General features: G+C 43.2%; 1 protein-coding gene and 1 long non-coding RNA gene across 3 annotated transcripts in view; one reads left to right on the top strand and one right to left on the bottom strand.

The window, feature by feature from the left end:
• The window catches only part of LOC126986622 (uncharacterized), a 25,893-nt gene extending 4,271 nt beyond the window's left edge, over positions 1–21,622 (bottom strand). Inside the window, exon 1 of the long non-coding RNA XR_007739841.1 lies at positions 21,375–21,622. This is a non-coding gene — a long non-coding RNA (uncharacterized LOC126986622). The remainder of the gene's footprint in view (positions 1–21,374) is intronic.
• On the top strand, positions 13,917–24,970 carry LOC126986620 (merozoite surface protein 1-like). Of its 2 annotated transcripts, none has more exons than XR_007739839.1 (2): positions 13,917–15,449; positions 24,144–24,269. XR_007739839.1 is itself a non-coding variant. In XM_050842893.1 (2 exons), exons 1-2 carry the CDS (start codon positions 14,270–14,272, stop codon positions 24,564–24,566), a joined length of 810 nt encoding a protein of 269 aa, XP_050698850.1. In that variant the 5' UTR covers positions 13,942–14,269; the 3' UTR covers positions 24,567–24,970. The 2 variants fall into 2 exon arrangements, 1 of the variants encoding a protein (XP_050698850.1); XM_050842893.1 differs by having other exon boundaries at positions 13,942–14,656; positions 24,144–24,970.

Below are 24,970 nucleotides of genomic sequence, written 5' to 3'. Positions count from 1 at the left end.
CTCTCTCTAGAGATACTGATCTTTGTGTTGTCTTTGTTGTCACTCGCAGTATGTTAGTTTTTATATTATTTTGTAGCTATTATTTTCCATACATTATTATTACATCACGAATAGAAGTGAATGCATGGAAATTTGTTTCTTTAATCCCTCAAGCCGTATACGTTGTACACCAGAGGGAGCAAGCAGTCTATAGGGGAAAACATTTAATAATAAACAACGGGGAAAAAAGCTCACGAAAGATAAAGTGATTGAGAGTTACAAAAGATTATTACATAGCGGGCTTGGACGCTTTCCTTCTTACGGTGTGTTCGCCAAGACGTTTCCAGGCAGTGTTGAGGTCAGGGAAAAGAACTACTCTGGAAGCTTAGAATGAAGCATAAAAAGGAAGAGTTCAAAGTAAACATCAACAAACATTATCTTTAAACAACTGGGGAGCAAATATAGCAACGATCAGCCTTACTTGAGAATAGTTTACTTGGGAGAAGATTATTATTATTATTATTATTATTATTATTATTATTATTATTATTATTATTATTATTATTATTATTATTATTATTATTATTATTATTGTTGTAGTTGTTGTTATTAATTCTACTACTACTACTACTACTACTACTACTACTACTACTACTACTACTACTATTACTACTACTACTATATTTATTCTTTATTTATCTATTTCTATTTTATATTTATCGTTTAGTTTAGTCTCCCATTATAGCGAGAGGGAGCGAGGAGGGCAACGATCGCACGTGTGGAGTGACGAGTGTTTTGTTGGCATCTGATAACGTGACACGCGCTGCTGACGAGGAAGAAAAGAGAGAGAGAGAGAGAGAGAGAGAGAGAGAGAGAGAGAGAGAGAGAGAGAGAGAGAGAGAGAGAGAGAGAGAGAGAGAGAGAGAGAATGAGAAAATGAGAGAAAGAGATATGAGAGAATGAGAGAGAATGAGAGAAAGAGATATGAGAGAATGAGAAAATGAGAGAAAGAGATATGAGAGAATGAGAAAATGAGAGAGAATGAGAGAATGAGAGAATGAGAATGAGAGAATGAGAATGAGTGAGAGAATGAGAGAGCGTGCGTGTGCGTGTGCGTGTGTGTGTGTGTGTGTGTGTGTGTGTGTGTGTGTGTGTGTGTGTGTGTGTGTGGAGGGGACGCGTTAAGTCGTAAACATGGCTTCAAGGAGCAGATTTCACTGGATTCACTAACAAGGCTTTCGATTTTAGAGTAACAGGCAGCTTGGGTATGACTGTCTGCTACACTTAAACGTAAATAACACAAACTTTTAATTAAGCATAAAAAAAAGTCCGAAGAAAGCTGTTACATTGAGATAGATGCCACGTGTCTAAGATAATTTTGGGGTCAGAGAGTCTTGATATGGTTATAAGAATAAAAAGAGTTTGACGTCAATGATATACCTCGAATTCAGTCAGTACAAGACTTAATAAGGGCGCTACATCCATCCTTCTAATGCTATCATCCACCCTTCTAATGCTATCATCCACTTTCTTAACGACTACATTCACACTTCTAACGCTATCATCCACTCTCTTAACGACTTCAGTCACCCTTCTAATGCTTTCATCCACCCTTCTAATCCTATCATCCACTCTCTTAAGGACTACATTCACCCTGCTAGTGCTATCATCCACTCTCTTAAGGACTCTATTCGCCCTCGTCCATATCCTCGCAGTGACCACCAATCCTTTCACTGCTTCTATTCACTGTCAACGTAATCACTTTCATCCCTCCATTACTATCTTTATATGCGAGGGTGACGTTATGTGTAAACTTCACCCGTATAAAATCACACACAGTAAGCATGAATTTAAATGGAAACAATAGATGCAGCCATATGTTTCCGCAATCCCTTTAGCTATCATCACTTCACATTTGCATAGCTCAAGGATAAATGAGTAATACCGCAGGGCATTATACGGACGTTATAAACACAATGTCATTAGCGTCTTTTGAGCATATATGTATAGTTTTATATGTGCTTTTTTTTACAGCAAAGGAAGCAGCTCAAGGGCAGCAAAAAGTAATAATGAAAAAAAAGCCCGCTAAACACTGCCTCTGTAGAAAAGGGTTCAGACGAGTGGCGAAAACAGAGGTCAATTTCGGGAGGAGAGGTGTCTCGATTTACAGAAAGCAGCAGACGTGTAGGTTCCTAGTGACCAACGAGAGGAAGCGGTGGGCGTGGTTATATAATCATAGCCCAAAGTATCCAGTCTTAAGTTCGAATAAATACATACTGAATATTTCATTTATAGAATTTCGAACTCTTCCTACAGCGTTGACACTACGGAAGCCTGAGACGGTAACCATAGATCTCGGCGTTTGTTTCATAACGTTCCTTACGGTCGACATGTCCACACTGTTGTAACGCCTAATGGAGGACACACTCTCACTCTCATATGTTCTACTGACAATTTCCAGGCCTGTTTGAGGTGTTTGGGATATTCCTTTATATAAATCTGCACGGACATCAGTCGATAGAGGACCCTGGGACAACGAAGGAACTCTTAACAAGCAACCTCTGAGATGTAAACCAACCAACCACAAACTCTTATTGGCAAACAAACCACAAACTCTAAATAAACAAACTACGAGCTTAGAATAAACAAATAACGAACTCTAAACAACGAATCAACTCCCAAACACACCACGAACTCTTAGACAAATGAAATATGCGGTGAGCTGACCGTAGAGTTATGAAAAATGGCTCTACCTCACACCGAAGCGACCAAACTCACTCTTGCAATGCTACCATTCGCCCTCACACAGACTACATTCACCCTTGTCCCGATAACACATCCTCACAGCGACCACTCATCCTTGCATTACCTCTATTTATTATATAAGTAATCGCATTCACCCTTACACGATCTTAGTCTTGCATACCACGGTCTCACCATGACTCTCCACCCACACTCGTAATGCTGACTTGCTGCTACAGTGAAGAGCGATATAACAAAGCCCTTGTGGTCAACGATTTGCAGTGTAAGGTTAATGTGTCATCATTTTATTATTAGTGTTATTATTATTACCATTACTATCATTATCCATTTGCATCTTCAGGCTAATACAATACTAAAAGAAAACACCAACTATGTGCCGTAACAAAAGGAAGAAATAAATCCATATAATCAGCTGATTGACTAACTAATTGCTACATGGCTATCTAATTGTCTAACTGCTTACCTACCTACTTGCCTAATTAACTGACTAACTCACCGCCTAACAAACTAACCTCCTAGCTGGCTGACTAAACACTTACCTAACTGATTAACCACTAACTAATAATCCAACTAACTAACTAACTAATCTCTTAACTGGCTGATTAACTTACTATCTAATTAACAAACTGACTGCCCAACTATTCAACTAACTGATTAACCACCTACCTAACTAACACCCTAACTCACTAACTAACCAACTAACGTAACTAGATGAATCAACAAACAAAACAGCAACTTACCTAACTTGCCAATTAACCAACAAGTATTACCAGCTCAAAAGATAACGAAGACATTTTACCTATCTCGCTAACTATAAGGAAATAACATAGCCAGATCAATCAATGAACAAGATAATCCAAAAACAGTAATAACGAATGCAGTCAGACTAGATAATCCACACCAATGGCTGACAAACGAAGGCGCAACTGCCACACGGGACAGCAAGCAAGACAGCAAAAGGGTTCCAGGTAGCGGGGCGCGAGGCGTGAGGACACCTGTACCCGGGCTCGGCGTCACGTGGCGGGCGGCGAAGACTAGCCGGCGAGAGCGCAAACAATGGCTATGTTTTGTCCTCTGACCCCTCCCGCGATAAGGCGACACATATACACGCAGTGAGGGAGGAGAGAACGCAAATATGAAGGGGTTAAAGGGACCCCTCGCAACCGTTCTCTTATATTTTTGGTCTTCGACAGTATAGGGGCAGATTACGGATGAAACACCTACAAAAAAAGCCTTCACCCAGCGTTGCCAAATTATCGTACTCACCGCATTGCATTTTTTGTAGTTTCTGACCGATAACTGTAGCAAATAACAAACATCAATAAATAACAGTTTTAACGCTAACTTTGATTTTCTATCGTTATTTGTGTAGGTACGAGAGTTTAAGGCTTAAAAATTATTAATACAGCGAGGTGAATACGATAATCTGGCAACGCTGCCTTCACCTTCCTCCACCAACAGAAAGTAAGAGAGGAAAACCGCGAAAGAAGGAAGACGCCGAAATGACACTATTTTATAATTCCTGTTAAATAATACTAATAAAATATATATGTAAGAAAAAAAACACATCTTTCTATTTATTCATTTATACTTGTGGTGTTTGTAATATAAGCAACTACTGTAACATTGCTATTTACTTCAGTTCCATTCTTAAGACGCCCAAAACAACGGCTGGGTAAGTTATTCGTCGCCAGGGTAAGGTCATCATCTTGCGGACATGATCGAGCAGTGAAAGTATTATCAGCTCATAGAAACACAACTGTGATAAACGACTCCGGAGAATTCGCAATGTTGTGCCACAAAACATAAGCGTCTCGATACTATTATTAGATGTTTCATTTCCTAACACTTTTTCTCCCATCTTTATCAAAGCTACGTTTTTCACTTTATTTACTATCGGCTTTTCCACGATCTGTTGTACTCGTTCTTGTGTCCACTCTCTGTCTGCCAGTGTGTGGCTTAGTGATGGTACGAGTACCTTCTTGTCTCCTTAATAGAGAGATTGAAAGATAGTGAAATATATAGATAGATGGTCACCTTCTTGTCCGCTGCGTGTCTGGCCAGAAACAACGGCGGGAATGTCGCCTTGTTCTAGGGACATAAAAAGTTCGAGTACTCGAGTGAAATATGTTCAGATCTTTGAATTTGATTTGATATATTTTCAACTTGGTACAATATCTCTTTCAATCAGACAAGAAGGTGCTCGTAACTTTAACAAAGCACAATGTACAATGGAGGGCCTTCAGAGCTTCTTCCATGTAAAGAGCAGCACTGTCCTTGTCGATCCTTCTCTCTGGAGCAATTAATTAAGCGACTATCTCCAGACACAAGGACCAGTACAGTGGCACCCTCGTTAGAACTCACGTTAGAACTCACGTTAGAACAACAGAGGTGATAGATAACCCACCCATACCAGGAAAGAAACAACAATAATACTTCCCAAGATAATACCAAGTTCCGTAATCAAGACTATCACGATATCAAGGGTCACAATCGTCATAACACTTTTTTTTTAGTCACGTTCACCATCACAACCAACACTGAGTATACTGCTATATCATTTCACCTTCTATGTGTTATATCACCATTGCAACAACAAACTATTTCCCACTGTATTATTTCACCATCAAATATACTGTCTTACCATTGCAACAACGCTCACCATCACTTTTTTTTTTTTTTACAGCAGTCAGTTCAAGGGCATTAAAAAAGGTAGCAAATGTAAAAAAAAAAAAGCCCGATACTCATATGGATATTATAATGGAAGACTGACTTTCACTATTATTTCCCCATCAGTATACTAGCTTACCATTCCGGCAACAACCTAAGCTGTCACTCCATTATTTCACCATAAACATACGATCTTACCATTGCAACAACATTCACCATCATTATAAAGGAAAGCGGACCGTCACTATTAGTTAACTATCGCTGTAACTATTCATTTACCATCACTGCAACAACACAACATCACTATCATATTTTCATCGTCATTGGACTTTTATATTACCATGGGCACAACAGCGCTCATCGTCCCTGAATAACAAACATAATCATTTTTACATTATTTCAAAGTCGAGGTTTCGCTGCTTGTAATGGCCGAAGAAAACTGATTCCGTGAACTACATTTAAGGGGCTATTACACTGGGCAAATTTTCCGTGGACCTTCAGTCAAACCACGATTTCCGCTGGCGTGGTTCTCATATTTCCGTGGTTTTCTGACGTGTCGATGATCTTCCAAAGCTACGGTAGATTTCACCAAAGGACGACGGTATTACTCACCATCATCATCATCAGCAATAACAAGAAACAAATGAGAATCACGCTAGCGGAAATCGTGGTTTGACTGAAGATCCACGGAAAATATGCCCAGTGTAATAGCCCCTTAAGAAGCCACTCACCTGTACTTCAGATATTACTAGTCCACTGCATGTTAAAAGCGTTTCTCAATGCTCTCCATCTTATTTGTCTGATGGTAGTGTACTCCATCCTGCCCCAGCAAATCCTCTGATCCCATCTCCCCATCTGGTCCTCTGTCTGCCCTAACCTCCATTAAATTCTGCTTTGGCACTCTGATATCAGTTCTACGCACGATATGACCTTCCCAAGTTCATTTCGTACTCCTAAACGCCATGAATATGCCTACAACCTTCATCTAGTCCCGAGTCCATGATGGTTCCTTCCAGTATCGTCATGTTATACTCATCACATTTTTCCTCATTCTCGCTGTGCGCTTCTTAGTTGTCTCTCTGAAAGTTCTGTGAGGCGCCAAGGTTTTGCACAGTGTAAGGACTGGCAGGATACACTGTCTGGACACCTTTCTCAGTAGGGGGAGTGCCAGGCTGCTATTGATGATATTATGTTTACCAAAAGCAATCCATTCAATTCCTTTTCTCTTGCCGATTTCCTTTTCGCGCGATGGGTTTGCACGAAGCGTTTGTCCTAGATACTCTCTCGTGTCACTATTTGGTGTCGTTTTACCTTCATTTTCTTCACATTAATTTTCAACCTTTCTTTTAAAATCACTACGTGGAATACACCGATCATTATCTAAGTTTTTCTTAGTATCAGAGTACGACTATGTTATCTATGGGGTTGGTAAGGCATTCACCGTCTATCTTGATTCCCATGTTATCCCTCTCTAATTTCTCGAATACTTCTGTTAGGCAAGCCGGCAATGATTTTGAAGATATTATGTCACCGTTCCGACCGCCTTTTGTAACTGGCATGTTCCCGTTTTACAAGTAGAGTTGATGGTTGTCGTGCTGTCTCTACACCAACGTTGCCAGATTGTCGTACTCAGCCGATTATACTTCCCGACTTCCTACCCATAAACTGTCTTCTGGGCTCCAACAGCGAAACTCATTTATAGTTATCGTTAAAAGAGTTAGATCCTGATGTTTCTTGGCAATAGTTAGGCGTCAGAAACAGGTAAATACTATGCTCTGAGTACGACAATCTTAACAACGGTGCCCTACACACATTCCAACACGACATATCCTGAGTGCCTGCATGACTGGTGAAGTTTTAACAAATCGAATGCTTTCTTATAGTCTATGGAAGTCATGCATGGTGTTTTACTGTATTCGGATGATTTATTTTTACTTGGTTGATGGCGTTGATGTGCTCATGATCAGTTGTTGAGCATCCACTGCGAAATCCATCTTATTCTCTAGGTTGCTTTGAGTCTAGTGTTGCACTTATTCTGTTCGTTGTGATCTTAGCGAATAGTTTGTAGCGTACAGAGAGAATACTAATTGGTCAGTATCTTTAATTCAGCCTTTCATGTCGCCTTTTTTATATAAAGGGGCAACTTTTCTGACCTCAGGAATTTTGGACACTGTCTATCTATCAACTTGTCTATCTATCTACTAACTATCTATCTACCTATCTATAATATATGACATCAATATTTACTCTTGTATCTATTCAACCCTTGGTCTACTTGTTACAATAGGCGATCACAACAGCATTCATCGTCACTACAACACAACGCACAATCACTACATTAAATTTCACCAACGTTACATGACCTGTACTTCACCATCACTACCCTGAGGTCCACCGTTACGTGATCACAACTAATCATTATCCTATTCGCGCTGTATAGAGTGAGCCTGATAGTTGGGAATCTTCTTGAGCTATCATCTTAACCCGGTAGCTGCGGGGATCATGTTTCTTAATTAAAGGCCCCTCTAAGCGAATTAATGAAAAAGAACATCACTCGCACACACCATCTCATAATATATATCAACGCATTTGTGATCAGTTTATGCATCATCTATTTTGGGGAGTCTTTATCATGACGAAAATGTGGCCCGTCGCTGCTACACGCCACAAATTTGGCCCGTCGCTGCTACCGGGTTAAAACAACAACTAACTAACTAACTAACTAGATATATGAATACAATACAGTCCTACACTACTTATCCATCACCACATTTAAGAAAACCACTGCTACGAGTACACCAAACCACCATCGCGGGACCAAAACCAACCATCAGTGTACCCGAACTGCGCCACCGTGACACAGAAGTTTACAGCCGTCACACAAATCTTCGCCATGGCACCGAACACCACAATCACTGGACTAAACTTTACGATCTTTATCTCTGAACAACGCCACACCACTTTATCGCAGTTCAGGGTGACGTAACCTTATGGTGTGACTTTTGTGGATTTCCCAGAGCTTGAGGTAGCTTGGCGCTTGAGGATCAGAGGGACATATTCTTGAATCCTAACACTTAACAAGGCTTTCGTGGGATTTGTGGGCATTTCCAGGGGTGCTTTTATGACCCTAGTGGTAGCGCGACATAGTTTCTGTACTGTGAACGCAAGGAAACACTCATGGGGACGCGTTTGACCTCTTTTTTGGCCTTTAAAAATGATTGATGTGAGAGATGGAAGCGTTTAAGAATACTGACTTTAGTGGGGATACAGAAGGGATAGAGATAGCAATAAAAGTACATTAAAACAGGTTACAGAACATTAAACACACCCGGCCCTCGTCTCTCTATCTCTGCCCCCCCCACCCCCACACACAGGCACACGCACACTCGTCCAATCTTTTGTCAGTGTTGAGATTTTTCCTAATCACTCACAACAAGTCGCCGTATCAGCAGAAATAAGTTATCGCTTTCGAGACGCACCTGCCAACTCTTCTCTCCATTTTCTAATCACTTGTCAAACCTTCGACATCGTGACTCAGGGGGTTAAGAATTAAGAAGGATAGGTCGTCGACTATTTTGTTTTCATCTTTGTGTAAAACTTAAAAATGTCTTGAAACGGGGATGTGAAATGAGAGAGAGAGAGAGAGAGAGAGAGAGAGATAATCTTATATAAAAGATAAAATCCTTAATTGGTGGTCGACGAGAATTTATCTCTCTATTTATCTATCTATGACCTTCACGGGTGGGTTACCTCGCACCAATGTCTCCCGTCTACACCCAGCAACACTTTTTTTCTTTCTTTCTTTTTACATCTTACATAGTGCAACTTAAGACAAATATGTCGATGAGCGGGCAACGGGCCGCCGCTGGTGACTTCACGTTCGTTCTCTCTCTCTCTCTCTCTCTCTCTCTCTCTCTCTCTCTCTCTCTAAAGAACGCATTCCCATTATTTTGTCTCCTAGTTCTTATTTTTTTTCTCTCTCATTCAACTGTACCCTCCGACCCGTTACGCCCATAACCGCCCCAACCCTCCACCCCTCTCCACCCCAAACCCTCCAACCCTCCACCCTCAACTCATCCATCCCTCCAACAACTCCCACTCCTCCCCTCCCTCTCCTGTATCTCACAAATCTAGAAGCTATCACTCCTTGCTCTGTATCTCGGCCGCGCCTCAGCTGGTCCGGCTCACAGGTGCGATAAAGGTTGAGTGGCGAGGCTTCTCACGCTCCCGCCCCCAACGGAGACCGACACCTTTCTCACCTTCGCCCTAGCCACTCTCGGCCGGGCACACACTCATCGGACACTTCGCCCCGCCCTTACCAACAGCCAGAGCATTGGAATAAGAGAGTGTGGCTGCCTCTATATCAGGCGCCATGTTGTTACCAGAAGAGCAGCGCGAAATTCAAATTGATGATAGTACAAGAGTGTTCTTTTGTGCTCTAGTCTAGATGCTCCTTCGAGGTCCTTACCATACCCAGAGCACATGAAAAATGACTATTCTATCAGCATGAATTTGGATTTCGCGCGGCTCTTTGGGAACAACATGGCGCCTGTGTTGATGTTGGCCAGATTCTCCTTTCTACGGCTCCGGTAACAGCTTGCCCCGTGGAGTCCTTGCGTTAATCTACCAGTAACTCGTATTTTCAATCCACACCCCGTCTCTCCTTACTAACAGCCCGGGTCGTTTGCATATTCCTGAACTGTGGTAGTGCTCAGAAGCAGGCCGGGTTTAGGTTAGATTAGTTAAGAGTTAGGTTAAGTGTAATTGTAGAACTCCGATAATTTTCGCCGGTAAGCACACTGAGAATGATTAGAGGAGGATTATCCGATTAGTTTGTGAGCTACGACTCGCGCGTCACCCACGGCTCAGCGGCTCGGGGAAGTGCCGATCACGCACACACTTCAGAAATATACGTCCCGTTTAGGACTTGGGGCCGTATTTTTTTTTTTACAGCAGAGGAGTCAGCTCAAGGGCATAAAAAAGGTAATAAATGTGAAAAAAAGCCCGCTGCTCACTGCTCCCATAAAGATTTAGAGGAGTGGCCGAAAGATAGGTCAATTTCGGGTATTACAAGTCGAATCCGAGAAGTTTCGGGTCCGTACAATGTTATTCATCCCGAACTCTGCAGGGACCCGAAACTTAGCGAAGGCGACTCGTAATATGGCCTCTAAACCGAAATCTATATGGACCCGAAACTTATCGGATTCGACTCGTAATATGGCCTCTAAACCGAAATCTACATGGACCCGAAACTTATCGGATTCGACTCGTAATATGGCCTCTAAACCGAAATCTGTATGGACCCAAAACTTATCGGATTCGACTTGTAATATGGCCTCTGAACCGAAATCTGTATGGACCCAAAACTTCTCGGATTCGACTCGTAATACGGCCCTAGCAGATTATCAATATCTTGCACTAAGTTGTAAAGATCAAGGAGTCCTGCATCATATCGTTGAAACTATAATGGGTGAAGTTATGTGAAGAGTTGGAATGTTACGTTGGTACCATTTCTTAAGAGACTGAAGAAGTTAAAGATTAGTCCCACTTTTCTCGCATTATATATATAGATTCATCATCACCGCAGAATATGACTAATACAATCTGGAATATGCGGTACAGTTTTGGTCTCCCCACCATGCAAAGGACATCGCTAAGATTATCTCTTCCTTGCGCAACAAACCTAACGACGAGAGGCTCTCAAGCTGCTCTCTCTTGAGGAACGTCGCCTCCGAGGAAAACTGATCAACTGTCTCAAAATTCTCAACGGTTTTACGAATGTGGACAAATCCAAATTGTTTTTGATCGGTGACACGTTCCGAACGAGAAATAATGGCACAAAACTTAATTCAGCGTAAACAAATAAATGCAGATTGCACCAAATTTTTCTTCACCAACGTTGTAGCGCGAGAGTGGAATAAACTCCCGCCTTCAGTGTTCCAGAGCAGTACAATTAATTCATTTAAAAACAAGCTCGACCGCAACTTTCCAACTTGATGTTCACTAAAGTCGAAATGTAAAGACTTGGTGGCATTAAATTTCGTATGATTTCACTTAGGTTTAAGGACAGACCGCCTAGTCTGGACCGTGGGGTCTGTGTTTTCTAAATATCTATGTAAGTCTATATCCAAGCGACCCGGCCGATTGTTGTCAAATCCACGCCCCTCAGCTACGCCTTCTCACGCCCTGAACATTCTCACCCGTTGCCATTGTCGATAAACCAACTTGCTAAAAATATGTGCCAAGAAGACATTGCCATTACGTAAAGGGATCAATTACATATTTTTTTGCGCAAGGTTAACACACACAGTCATGGCGCCGTTTTAAGTGAGGACTAGGTAGTAAAAATAATATAGGTCGTTTTGGAAATTTATTTTAATTGTAATTTATGAACCAGCCACAAAATAAATTTATTCACGAGTTTAGAAATTATTTTGCTTATTAACTTCCTCTCTCTCTCTCTCTCTCTCTCTCTCTCTCTCTCTCTCTCTCTCTCTCTCTCTCTCTCTCTCTCTCTCTCTCTCTCTCTCTCTCTCTCTCTCTCTCTCTCTCTCTCTCTCTCTCTCTCTCTCTCTCTCTCTCTCTCAACTCTTCTTACTGGCAATACTAGCTTGTCCATCGTCTATTCCTGACTTTAATTACTACACTTGCGAACCAATTATATCCTGTCTTCCCTTTGACCGTCCAACCCACCTGAATCTCTCGCACACTTCACTCCTTCCACTACCCGTTCAATATATTCCGTAGTCCCACCCACACCACCTCTCTTACGTATAAAATAATTCCTCTCCTCACCGGGATTAGCAGTAAATGATCTCTCCTTCCTAGTGCCGGGGTATTGTTAATGCATTACAATCCCTGCTATGCCTTTTCTTTAATTTCATAATCGAATATATGTAAATATTATAACAGAGGTTTTCCCTTATTTCACATATTCCACCTTTCCTCAACTGTTCACCACGGATACTTATAAATGAAGGAGCACTAAACAATACAGTAATCTCTTGGGTCTGACTTTCCTTCCCGCCGTGGAAAAGCTCCAGACAGGTGACGTGGCCGCCGGGACTTTCCACGATCATGAGTGTATGAACAATATATTAGGAAACATTAAGGGAGCGTGTGCCTACCGCTATGGTTGGTTATCGGTAATGATACTGCCGATAACAGAAAACATTAAGTAAATGGTAACACTACTGCCATTACTACTGATGATAAATAATAATAATAATAATAATAATAATAATAATAATAATAATAATAATAATAATAATAATAATAATAATAATAATAATAATAATAATAATAATAATAATAATAATAATACCGTACTACTATTACTACTACTTGTACTACTAATGATTATAATAACCGTAATAATAATAATAATAATAATAATAATAATAATAATAATAATAATAATAATAATAATAATAATAATAATATGTGATTCCCATCGTTATCATCATTACTATCACAACAAATTCCGATATCTTTGTTGTTGTTGTTGTTGTTGCCGTAAGCACTTACGCTGATATCAGCATTGATCCTGGCGTGGGATGACCTTTATCCTCCTGGAAGTGTATTATCAAAGGTTTTTTTTTCACGAGTCACTGTCTCGCATTTTCATTTTATTACATCCCGCTTATTCCCTTCACTCATGGTCATGGTGAATGGGGTCGCCGCGCGGTAATGACTCCGGAGACCTGCTATTTTTTTTTCCCCCGGTGACCCGAGTGAAGGCATGTGAATGTTAACTCAAAGATAACGAAAGTCTGCCGGATTACAATAAATCAAACAGCCATTTTGTGCAGCTTCCTTAAAATGCCTAAAAGATTATGTACATCCGCATCTCAGCATAGCGACTGGGGCTTACATACCACACCGCAGCACACTTTCGTCACTCCTGTCATCGTTTTCATCTCCGTAACCTTACACAGACACGATGCCTGACTCGCGAGCCTCGGTGTGGCGTGGGCGCAGGGTGGTTCACACACGCACAAGACAAGCCCTCTGAACAAACCAAAGCTTTCACAACCGGAAATGCCCCGCCTGAATTTTACTGCTCTGCTTGAAGCCCTTTCTGCTCAACAACAGCAGAGCAACAACTGCTGCCTCTGCTGCTGACAACGAAACATCAGTAATGTAAGAATAATGAACAAAATAATAATGATTATAAATGAAAATGAAAGAAAATCATAAGAATGAAAATTTTTTATATATATATATATATATATATATATATATATATATATATATATATATATATATATATATATATATATAAAACACAAAACATAGATATATACAGCTTTAAGATGTGTGTGTGTGTGTGTGTGTGTCAGTGTGTGTGTGTGTGTGTGTGTGAACTAACTATCTCATAAATCTTTATTGGAAAACGAAGCATTTGAACACACATTACGAGGAATTATCCTATCAGGAATTAGTATCAGCCTATACCATAAACACAGTCCATGTGTGTGTGTCGGGGGGAGGGGGGGGGGGGGGCATGATTGCCTTGTGGGTGCATTTATTGGTTGTAGTGGCGGCTGAAGTGGATGAAGAAGGCTTGATGGCAGGGTGGGTAGGGGGCAGGGGTGATAATTATTGGGGGTGGAGGGGAAGGGGGTAGCGATAGAGTGACCTGTTGGTATCGCTCGTGGGCGTGTTATCAGGGCGGGACGTCGGCGGAGACAGCCCAGGGGGTCTTGTGACGTTACCAAGGAATCCTGGGTATTGAATACGTGGCGCTGCGCATGCGTCACCCATCAGCCGTGTCGTGCCCCGGAGACGGCCGCGGCAGTACAGCTCCGACCAGCCACCAAAGAGCAACCCAGAGTCCACTTCTGCCAGCATTGGAATGCTCTTTCCTGTTTACACTTTTACAATAAAGCAACAACCACACAGGTTAAGGTCTCAGAAGTTCATCTGCAGCGGAAGGAGAAGGAAGTCAGTGACGAGGTCTCTTTTGTCAGTCATGGATCACCAAAACAGCGCCACCAGCAGCACCAGAAGCGTCGACGGCGTCAACGGTGGCAGAAGCGTGTGGCAACGAGTGTCGAGACCCGAGGTGGTGCTGGCAGTGGGCTCACCCATCCTGCTCTTGGTCGACATCGGCCTCATCATCGTCTTCGTGCTGAAGGAAAATTGGCAGGGCGTCATCTACAGCGGCGTCGTCTTCCTCGCCTGGAGCCAGGTCATCTTCTGGTTCTTCAGGACTCGCACCCTCCTCGTCGCCCACCGCCAGGTAAATGGTTGCTTTGTTTTCCTAGGCTTCCTTTAACTTTCTTAAATGTTTCCACAGACGGAGGAAAGATGGAGGGCAGTGGACGCTGAGAAAGAAAGGGAGAAAGAGGAGAGAGAAACGAAGAAGTAGTGGCTCGATGGAGGATGAGATAAAAGGTCCTCAGCTGCTGGTGGCCGCGGACAAAAGCCAATTTGAAAGTGCTTCCACCACCTGCTTGAAGCAGCGCTGCCCCCGCCACTCTCGCCGTGAGCCCTCACCTCCCCTAGGGGCCTCCTGTCCTCGGCACAAACATGTCTCACATATGCATGACACTATTCTTTATCTATATTATTTTTTTTTATATTACTTATTGCCATGTGAATGTACGTGTTTCCCACGGTGGCCCCTTCGAAGGCCTGCCGGGGGAGGTTCTCAATAAAGGGTGAGCACAGAGGCCACAGGGCGGGCCAGTCGGTCCGGCGTGGTTGTGCCAGGTGTTGGTGGGAGGTCTTTTCTCTTTACTAGATTAAGTTTTTTATTGAAGCAAATACATTTTACGATCTTTTGAAGGCATGTACTGATTCATCCCTGTCTGTGGGTGTCAGTGTCGTTGTTGTTGTTGTTGTTGTTGTTGTTGTGTTGGTGGGAGTGGTCTGTGTTGTGTGTGGACAACAGGGATGTGTGTTTCAGAACAGTGCGTTGCTGGTTGTGCTCTTTCGCCACACGGAAGTGGTGTTATCGTCCACGAGAACCGCGGGATTACGAAGTGCTAGTGTTAGTGTTAGACAAGTGAATTCTTCCTACGGAGGTCAAGGTAACCAGTGATTCAAAGTGGCGCAACACCTGTGAAACGTATAACTAAGAGGCAAGTGAGTGTTTCTAGTGCCGGAGACGCGAATAATTATAGCCGATAATAATGAGAGCCTCGCAGACCTTAAAACTCACCCGATGCCTCCCTCGAAGATGAGGAACGTTTGTGCAGATACTTCAATCCGACGAGTGAAACGGAGGTTAAATAAATTAATTTAAAGTAAATACAACAAATTATAGCCGGTGCCTATAAGGATCAATATGATTCCTTGCAATCAAGTGGAGAGAGAGAGACACACACACAGCAGTGTGCCTGGTGGCTATATGAGGGCTGTGCTTGCAGCAAGAGAAGAATGGTGGTGGTGGTGATGACGGTGAGGGTCGTAGTGGTGGTGGTGGTGGTGGTGGAGGTGGTGGAGGTGGCAAGAGGGATAAGAGTGCAGGATAAACCAAACATATTCTCCGTTGGTTATACAAAGAAAGACGACTGTGATGTGACTATGAGTGATCACAGAGGATTAATGTATGACATAAATCGTAGCATTATGTGCATCAGGAGTACGCGATAGTGGCGGGGTTACAGTGTGTGTGTGTGTGTGTGTGTGTGTGTGTGTGTGTGTGTGTGTGTGTGTGTGTGTGTGTGTGTGATATCCATCTTAGACGGGAATAACCTCATGGCCAGGAAAGTTCCACACAGGTTCCCGTATCAGCGACAGTTTACTGTGTACACGAATCACTGATTCAGTGCACAAGGCTTAACGCGACGCCTCCCTGGCAGGACTGTGTGTGTGTGTGTGTGTGTGTGTGTGTGTGTGTGTGTGGGTGTGTGTGTGTCATTTACCATGATCTGATCATGCTTTGAATTCGCGATCCTCAACCAGTACTTTTCCCAACTAAGCTTGGAGCTCAGGTGACGGATCTTTGGATACAGTTGATACCTCACATGACACGCACACCCCCGGGAGGCGGGACACAACCCCCGACTGACACCCGGTATTCATTCACTGCACGGATTAAAGGGGACTACCCATCCGACTCCACTCCGAGCAGGAATTGAACCCTGGACGTCTTGGTTCTGAGGCGAGCGTGTTAATCACTGCACTACGGAGCTACGTGTTAATTTGATAAAACCTCAACAGTCACAGGGAATTATTCCTGCATCGGTGCAGCTCTTCAAGCAGTCGAAGTTCTGGTTATGGCTCTCGAGGCAATGCACAAAGAGGAGCAATTGGGATTCAGGTTTTCTGGGCCAAGACCAAAAGACAGGTGTTTGGAGGCACCGGTTGAAAAGTCTTCATACGAGTTATGAACTCGATTAACACGAGTATATGGCGCTGACGATACATGATCAGGAGGAAAAAGATTCGGATCTTCAGTCGATTATAGGCATGCGGTACGCTAGTTATAGGTCGACCCTGCTAGCCGGGTTGTATCTATGACATAACCCTCGGTGGAGGAGGCTGAGGGAGCGCCCACAAATCTCATGGCTAGAGTAACGCGGTGGACCCTGCTGGGAAGTACTTGGTATGGGAAAAGTGCCTGCGTAGGCCACATGGAAAAGTTACTCGGAGGGGCATCCCGCAATAGAGTCGTAGGGTGGGCGAAGCAACGTGTCCCCCGGTGTATGCCCACGCTGACTGATTGACTGAAACTATGGAGCCTAGCTCTAGAATCCTTAAGTGATACCAATCGATAAATAAGTTAATTATTACTCGTTAAATGAATTTCAACTAGGCGTGTTTTGTTTTTACTTTCAACAGTCATCCGATGCGATCAGTATTAAAATAGTAAAGAACATCACTTATGTAACCTTTAAGGGCGTGAGCTGCCTCGACTAAAGGTCAGTGTGCTCTTGATCCGGGAGTGTTACTTGGAGTAGTCTGGCCATGTCTGCCTTCCTCCCTCTCAGCACACTATAGGAGGCACACGACACTCGGCGGACGAGGCACGAGAACGAACAGTGTGTGGGCAGCGTACTTGCTATCGCAGACCTCATGCCGTATACTTATGACCAAGAAATGCACAAGTAGCAAACAAGCAATATAAATAATCCAAGCTGCAAGATAGAAGGATCCAAAGCATTTTGAAAGGGCATGCACGTTAACACACAGGGCGCGTGTAGGGAGGCGTGGCCTCCAGCAGCAGCCTAGAGCTTTGCTGCTGGACCACCGTGAGCCAGACAAGGACTATATATTTTTTTTATACATTCTTTCCCTCCCTGCCACTACCACACGAGCACAGCGGCCGCCACGCGCTGCCTCCTCAAAGCTAGCGTCAATAGAGGAGACGGGATGACAGTTAAAATAAGCAATCTTTAATATAGGACTATTTACAAATTGCTCTGTTGCGTAACGCAAAAGGTCATTTTCATAATATCTGTCGATACTCTTAACTGATACTCTTAACTGATGTCCTGTCAGCACAGTAAGATATTTTCTTCTGACACAAAGTGTAATGGCTAGAGTCCTTGAGAAACGAAACCTCAGTGCCGTCATATTCTATAGAATCTATGACGATGGATGAAAGCAGATTCTGCCAACCTTCTTTCCACACGAGGTGTAGAAAAGTATAAAAAGTACAAAGTACAAAAATCCATTCTAATTAATAGACGATATCAATGAAAAAAAAAAGTTATCTTAGTGAATGAAAGTTATCGATATTTTCAGCTTTCAAAAATACAAATAAGAATACTAGTGTCAGGTTACGTGGCAGGCGTGGCGGGGCGGGAGGCCGGAGGGTTGTGCAGGAAGGGATGAACGTTGACACTACAGTCTAGCGTTTGATTTAGCGAATATGTGTCCTCTCAATGGATGTCTGAGAAGCAGAAAAAACTCAAGGTGGTTGGCCGAGTTTCTAAACGCATGGCTGGTGCTGGCATGAAGGACGCCACGGCAATAATGACAACACAGGGCGCCTAAGACACCCAAGACTACTGTTGAGCTATCTGGAGCGGGACCAAAGTCTATCTTATTAGAAATAAATAATAATTACAAAATGATATAAATTATACAAAGGTCGTTCAAGACCACTAGATTTGTCACGTTTACTAAGGGTAGTAGTTTTTTTTTTTCTCGCGTGAGATGTTTAAAGAGGGTACTAAAAAGCGTTGAAGAGCGTAAGCCAAGTATACGCAGGGTACTTTGGCAGCTCTGATGTACCCTTCAGTGGTAACCATATTATATCATGTGTAATGTTGTCCTGCACTGCGCCTTGCCAAGCCGCTCAGCTTCGTCTCCTTGGCCACGGAGGACACGGTGAGCACAGGACCTTCACTCTGAGAGGACCAACTGTGACGTCACCAGGAAGTGCCCAGGTACTCGGCTGTTACGTGTTGAGTTGTAGAGGTGCGGGCAGGGCACGGCAACGACGTAAGGCACGCCACATGAGAGGATCTCCTCCGTCATTATTGGACGCGAGCACCAACTCAGCACTAGTCAAGGCGATTGAGTTTGCCACGATGTGTGTGTGTGTGTGTGTGTGTGTGTGTGTGTGTGTGTGTGTGTGTGTGTGTGTGTGTGTGTGTGTGTGTGTTTACCTTGTTGTAGTTTTACAGGGCCTGGGCTTACGCTCGTGTGGTCCCGTCTCCATATATGTATTTGTCCAGCTTTTCCTTAATATGTGTGTGTGTGTGTGTGTGTGTGTGTGTGTGTGTGTGTGTGTGTGTGTGTGTGCCAAGATCCTCAATTAAATGCAAAAGATGGCAAGTAGCATATGCAAACAATAAGATTAGTTCATGGTGGTTGATAAGACGCGTTGCGGTGCCGGGGAGGCCAGTACTCACGCCCCGCAGGTCTCGGCAGCCGAAGGCCATACTCGCCACCCTCACTCTGACTACGATGCACCGGAAGCAAATAGTGGTGGGATATGTTTTCCATGATAACGGCGTGGAAATTGACATACTGGCAATTTAACGAAGTCAAATTGCCAAATATTTTAGTGCCCCTGCATATAAAGGGCCCACCGAGCGGTATTGTTTGTCATAACTACATAGATACCCCGACAGTTAACAAGTTTCGGTGCTTTAGGCTCCATCAATAGTCACTACTTAGAATAGGTGTCAGTCAGGTGTCACAGAAGCTTCATTGCCCGCGTATTCCTAAATGTATCGGCGCCTAGGTTCGCCTGTTTGAAAAGACTCTCGTAGAAGTTGCTGAGATTTCCATGGGCTTTTTTGTGATCCTAGTGATAGTTGTACCCGACTTCTGCATCTTGAACGGGAAAAAACACCCATGAAAACCCGGTTAATCTTTTGGAAAACAGTCGTGACGGGAGCCCGATACGTTAAATAGTAAGGAGCTTTGAAGCATCAGCAGAGAAATCTGAAGTAGGGAAACAAAGACACTCGTCGACCTGTTCTCAGGCGATAAGACAAGAGTGACTCACTCCTCATGCTGTTCCCCCGCCAATGATTGTGAGAAGCAAAGGCAAAGATAATAAAAAAGTAATGTGACGTGGCGCAAGATCAGTAACAAAAAAAAAAAAAAAAATAAATAAATAAATAAATAAATAAATAAAATAAAATCCCCCTCTGCCTTGTGTTATAAGAGCAACGTATGCGAGAATTTTTAATAGGCTTGTTTTGCTGTTGACTTGTCTGCTTTACCGTGAAAACAAAAATCACTTGTGCAATGGGAATGGGATTGTGGTAAATGCGTCCTTGATGGTGCAGGAGAACAGTAAAGTGCGGTAACTTGGAACTCAGCAGGAGATTCATTATTATTTGTATGATCTAATCGTTTAAAACCACAAGGCTAAGAAGACTGATGAAAGACTCGAGGCAGCGCTAGGCAAACACAGGGGACGCCTCGATCCGTACCTTTCCCTATAAAAAGACGCGGTAAATCTTAGGAATAGCGGCTCTTAGTGGGTGCGCATTTAGGGCACGGTGTGGTGGTAATTAAAACATTTCTAGCACGTATGACGGGATTTTGACAAGCGGACAGGCGTGTTTATGTCACAAGGGTGTATTTTTCCGCGCTGGCCTCACGATTTCTTCCAAGTCGATGGGCGATGAGACTGCGAGCTCCGGGGTGAAGAAAGGGAAGAGCCCGCGCGGAAATATACACCCCTTGTAACATAAACACGCCTTCCGCTTGTCAAAACCCCGTCGTACGTGCTAGAAATGTTGTAATTACCACCACACCGTGCCCTAAACGCGCACCCGCTGGGAGCCGCTACTCCAAAGATTTACCAAAGACGCATCTAAGTTACTACACAAATAATATCGAAACTGCGCACTGGTTTAAACTTCGAACCAGCGTACATCAATCACAGGGTACCTACATCTCGCCCTCTGAGTTACTCCACAGTATCAAATTAAGCTAAACAGGATGATTAATTGCCGAACCAACGTGTAGTACTCGTAGCTTACTCCACTGTACCTTTTCTTTCAAGAGGGACAGAGTTACGACACAGCGAACATCAACGCCAAACACTGTGCCAAGCCAGGGTGAAGCCATCGCAGCGTTTAAGCGTGTATACTTTAACCCTTAAACTGCGGACTAAATGCCGGATATTTTTCCTTCGCGAGTTAATATCAACTGTATGAGGGATCCATCCAGATTATTCCACAATTGATATCTAAGCTAAGCATACTTATTTAAGACCTGAGACAATACTGAGCAACCATTGAGTGCGTTTCCATATTTATACATACGAATGATATAAATCCATGCCGCTAAGTACCAATATCTAGGGGTTCTTAGTCGGTATAATACAGAATACAACCTTTTGAACCCTGAGCACACGTGGATACAAGCGATATAATCAGGATATACAGTTTTAGGGCAAATGATAACATCACGACGACCAATATTACAAATAGTTTCCTGTTCAACCAAGGAGGGACGCGAATCCGCTCTCGTAATGTAACCAGGGTGTGCAACATCACAACCATGCCTTATAAGGTAATGTTGTGTGGAGCCCTCACCTCCCAAAGCCGTGACGCAATCCCGGCACCGTCCCGCCCCGTCAGCAGCGTTATCACGGCTCTCAGCAGCAGCGGCGGCACAACAAGCCAACCACACGACGCCACGGGACTGTTTACATGAGTCAGCTTATTCCTAGTATCGGGAGCTTATGAACCATCTCGACTCGATTTCTTTCAACTTCAACACTATAGACAACTGATTTCTTTCCTTTTTCCTTAGACTTTATTACTTCCGAACTGTCAGCTGATTATTATATAAGTCACAGCAAGTGTTGAGTGTATGAACTTTGGCATGAACCATCTCAACTCGCTTCTTTCACACCTCAAAAATATGGACAGCTGTGTTTTTTTCATTTTGTCTTGAGAGTTGGGGTGAGGGTTAATATTTAGACTTTGTTACCTCCCAAATTACTATTCAATGCGGCAGGACAACACAACGCCTCGCGAGTGTTATACGTGAGTCAGCTGTTCCGGTGTTGAATGAAGCCTGTGAACCGTCTCGACTCATTTATTTCACACCTCTAAAATATAGTCAATTTATTTCCTGTTTTCTTGGGTTTCCTTAATTAGATTTTACTGCCTTCCACATACTCATCTATGAATTCTGAAACCCGAAGAATTATACGCCCAGGAAAGCATAAAGTGACCATAATAGAAAAAAAAGAAGCTTCACACCACTTGTCTCTATATGGTGCTTACAGTGACACCTCTTACGAGTTAGTCATTGTATATAATAATAGGGTTCGTTTGTTGGTAATTGCTTCCAGAGTACCTACAATAATTGGAATTAATGTAAAGCTACTCTCCCTCGCAAGATGATGTTAGATACTGATGGATGAAGTGTGACCGTCTAGCTAGGAATCGTTCCCCTCAAAAACTATTAAGTACTTTGGTCTCCCTGCAGACAAAAAAAAACCAAGCTGCAAAACTTGTTATTCGGCTATAGCATTTGACACGTAATGGTGCTTTAAGCCACTTCATCAACCCTTACTCCTTAGAATGGGTGTCAGTCAGGCGTCATGCCCAAGAACCAAACAAGAAAGCTCAACTAGAGAAACAAAGACACTCCAAAGCCTCAATCGTAGATCTGTTTGCAGGTGATAAGACAAGAGGGGTGAGTCACACGCCTCATGTTATTCTTCCGCCAATGAATGTGAGAAGCTGAGAGAACAATAATAACAACAATTATTAGGCTGTAATTTTTTAAGGAATAGGAGGCAGCTCAAGGAAATAAAAAAAAGGAGAAAACCAAAGAATTGTCCCCCTAACACACCTAAACTACTTTGCAAAATAAATAAATAAATAAATAAATAAAAAAATCGCTATACACAATTTTTTCACGGAATAGGAAGCAGTTCAAGGGGGAAAAAAGGAGGATATAAATAAGCCCCCTAGCATAAATAAACCCTTAATATGCACACAAACACACACAAAAAAATGTAGTCTCGCTTTACACATTTTCATCTCAAGTGCCAAGCAATTCTACGGCCCTCACAACACTGATAATTGAATAAGAATGCAAATTAGATACTGCACCATAATAATTAATGGAGTTACATTAAAACGCAAGCTCAGAAGCCAACATCCCAATCATGGTAGCCCAGTTTTGATTTCTGATACAAATAAAATATAATCAAACATGCCAGCTCAATCAAATGTACTGGTAGACAGGTTGAAGGGCGTCTCTCATTAGTAATACTTGTCATTTTCTTGTTTTCTAAGCCACAATTAAGAAGTTCCATCAGAAGTAAGGCAAAGAGAACAGGCTGCAAGGGGTCGAGATAGAGAGGAAAAGTGAAAAAGTGTGGAAATTGAGTAATAAAAACTGTGTGTGTGTGTGTGTGTGTGTGTGAAAGAGAGAGAGAGAGAGAGAGTAATTTTACATTTTCTACATCGGAAAGCAATAATTTTTTCTTCTTTTAATTTTATAACAACCTCCCTTACTCTGTCTGGTGCAGAGTAAATGACAATTACTGTACTACTACTACTACTACTACTACTAATTATTACCAATACCACTCATGATAAATACAGTGTACTGCTACTACTACTGCTGCTGCTACTACTACTACTACTACTATTATTACTACTACAGGTTGAGAATCCATTATCCAAAATCCCTGGGACCAAATGTGTTGCGGATTTAGGATTTTTCTGGATTTCGGAATATGCAGGTCCTTTTGACATTTTCAACAATATCTTTACACCACAGAACACACAACACGCGGTAAATAACAATGAGTAATGAGCGAAGGTGTTACTGTGACGACTGCTGACAACAAACTAACGCATAGCAGCACCAGAGACCAGAGTTGCCAGGTCTTGGACTGTGTTCTCGCCCAATCCCATCCCAAAGGCCACCCAAAACACACGGTGGTGGCAGGCAGATGTTTTTACGCCCAAGGTGTCGACGCAGCAGTAGGTTTACCCGCCCAATTGGGCGAGTATACTGTGGACCTGGCAACCCTGAGCAGCACACAACAGCTGTTCGTGGTGGAACCTTCCCATCACTTAGTGGAATTTTTAATTTGTGACGCATCATGTCAGCATTCAAAAAACTTTTGGATTTTGTAGTTTTTCAGATTTTGGAATTTCGGATAAAGGATTCTCAACCTGTACTACTACTTCTACTACTAGGTACTACTACTACTTCTACTAATGTCACTACTAAAGCCAAATCAAATTCAATATTGCAGTATGTACCTACATTATGTTGCCTCACTACTTCATGCAACATGATGCTCACACCTGTTTTTCTCTCCATTACAGATTCGTTCTGGCACTCGTGACCCTGAGGCTGCCGATTCACCACCACCCTATGAGGAGGTGATCAAGACCGAGGCGCCGCCCCCACCATACTACATGGTGGTGCCTGAAGGGGGCTGGTCCACTAGCGTGCCGGGCTGCAGCTCCTACACGGGCAAGGACAGCTCTTCCCTTAAAAAGGGTGCTCCATCGGGGCACAGCGGCCACTTGTCGTCAGCGGGTCGTGACTGTAGCGGCATCACTGCTCCTTACATCCACCACATCACCAGCGATGAGACCACCACCAGCTCCACCACATCCACACAGCCTCCTGCCTACATCGACCCTGTGCAGGTCATCAGAGCGCCCATCGTCACCTCCCTTCCAGCTCCTACACATAAGCCGACCACAAGGGAGGGCAGCAGGACACCGGACGAGGGAGTTTAGATTCCTCGTGAAGGATATCTGCATGATATCTGCTGGCAGGTCCCGGCCAAAGTGTGATGCACCTTGCAGTCAGATGATGCTGCCTGCCGAGGAGCCAACTTGCAGCCTCTGTGTCTCGAGTGATGACAGGAGTCTGCATCATGCAGCCTCGCAACGCTTCATGTGCGTGACAGTAGTGAGTGGAAGGCAGCGAATGTACTGGTAGTACATCACTGATGTCGTATCCACTGCAGGCTGCTGCTGTGGCAGGTAAATCCCACATTACTTGACTAAGGTGACAATCCTTACAAAGCAATGAAGATGCAGCCTCCTGAAAATACCTTCACTCCATGCACGCACCAGATGAGGAATGCAGCAGTAACGAATAGGTAGAGCCAAGCTTGCTTGGCCTTGTATCCACAAAA

Source organism: Eriocheir sinensis, chromosome 62 (assembly GCF_024679095.1).
Source record: "Eriocheir sinensis breed Jianghai 21 chromosome 62, ASM2467909v1, whole genome shotgun sequence".
Lineage (NCBI taxonomy): Eukaryota > Metazoa > Arthropoda > Malacostraca > Decapoda > Varunidae > Eriocheir > Eriocheir sinensis.
The sequence above is the reverse complement of the archived record's forward strand: the minus strand, read 5'-3'. Positions and strand labels throughout refer to the sequence as shown.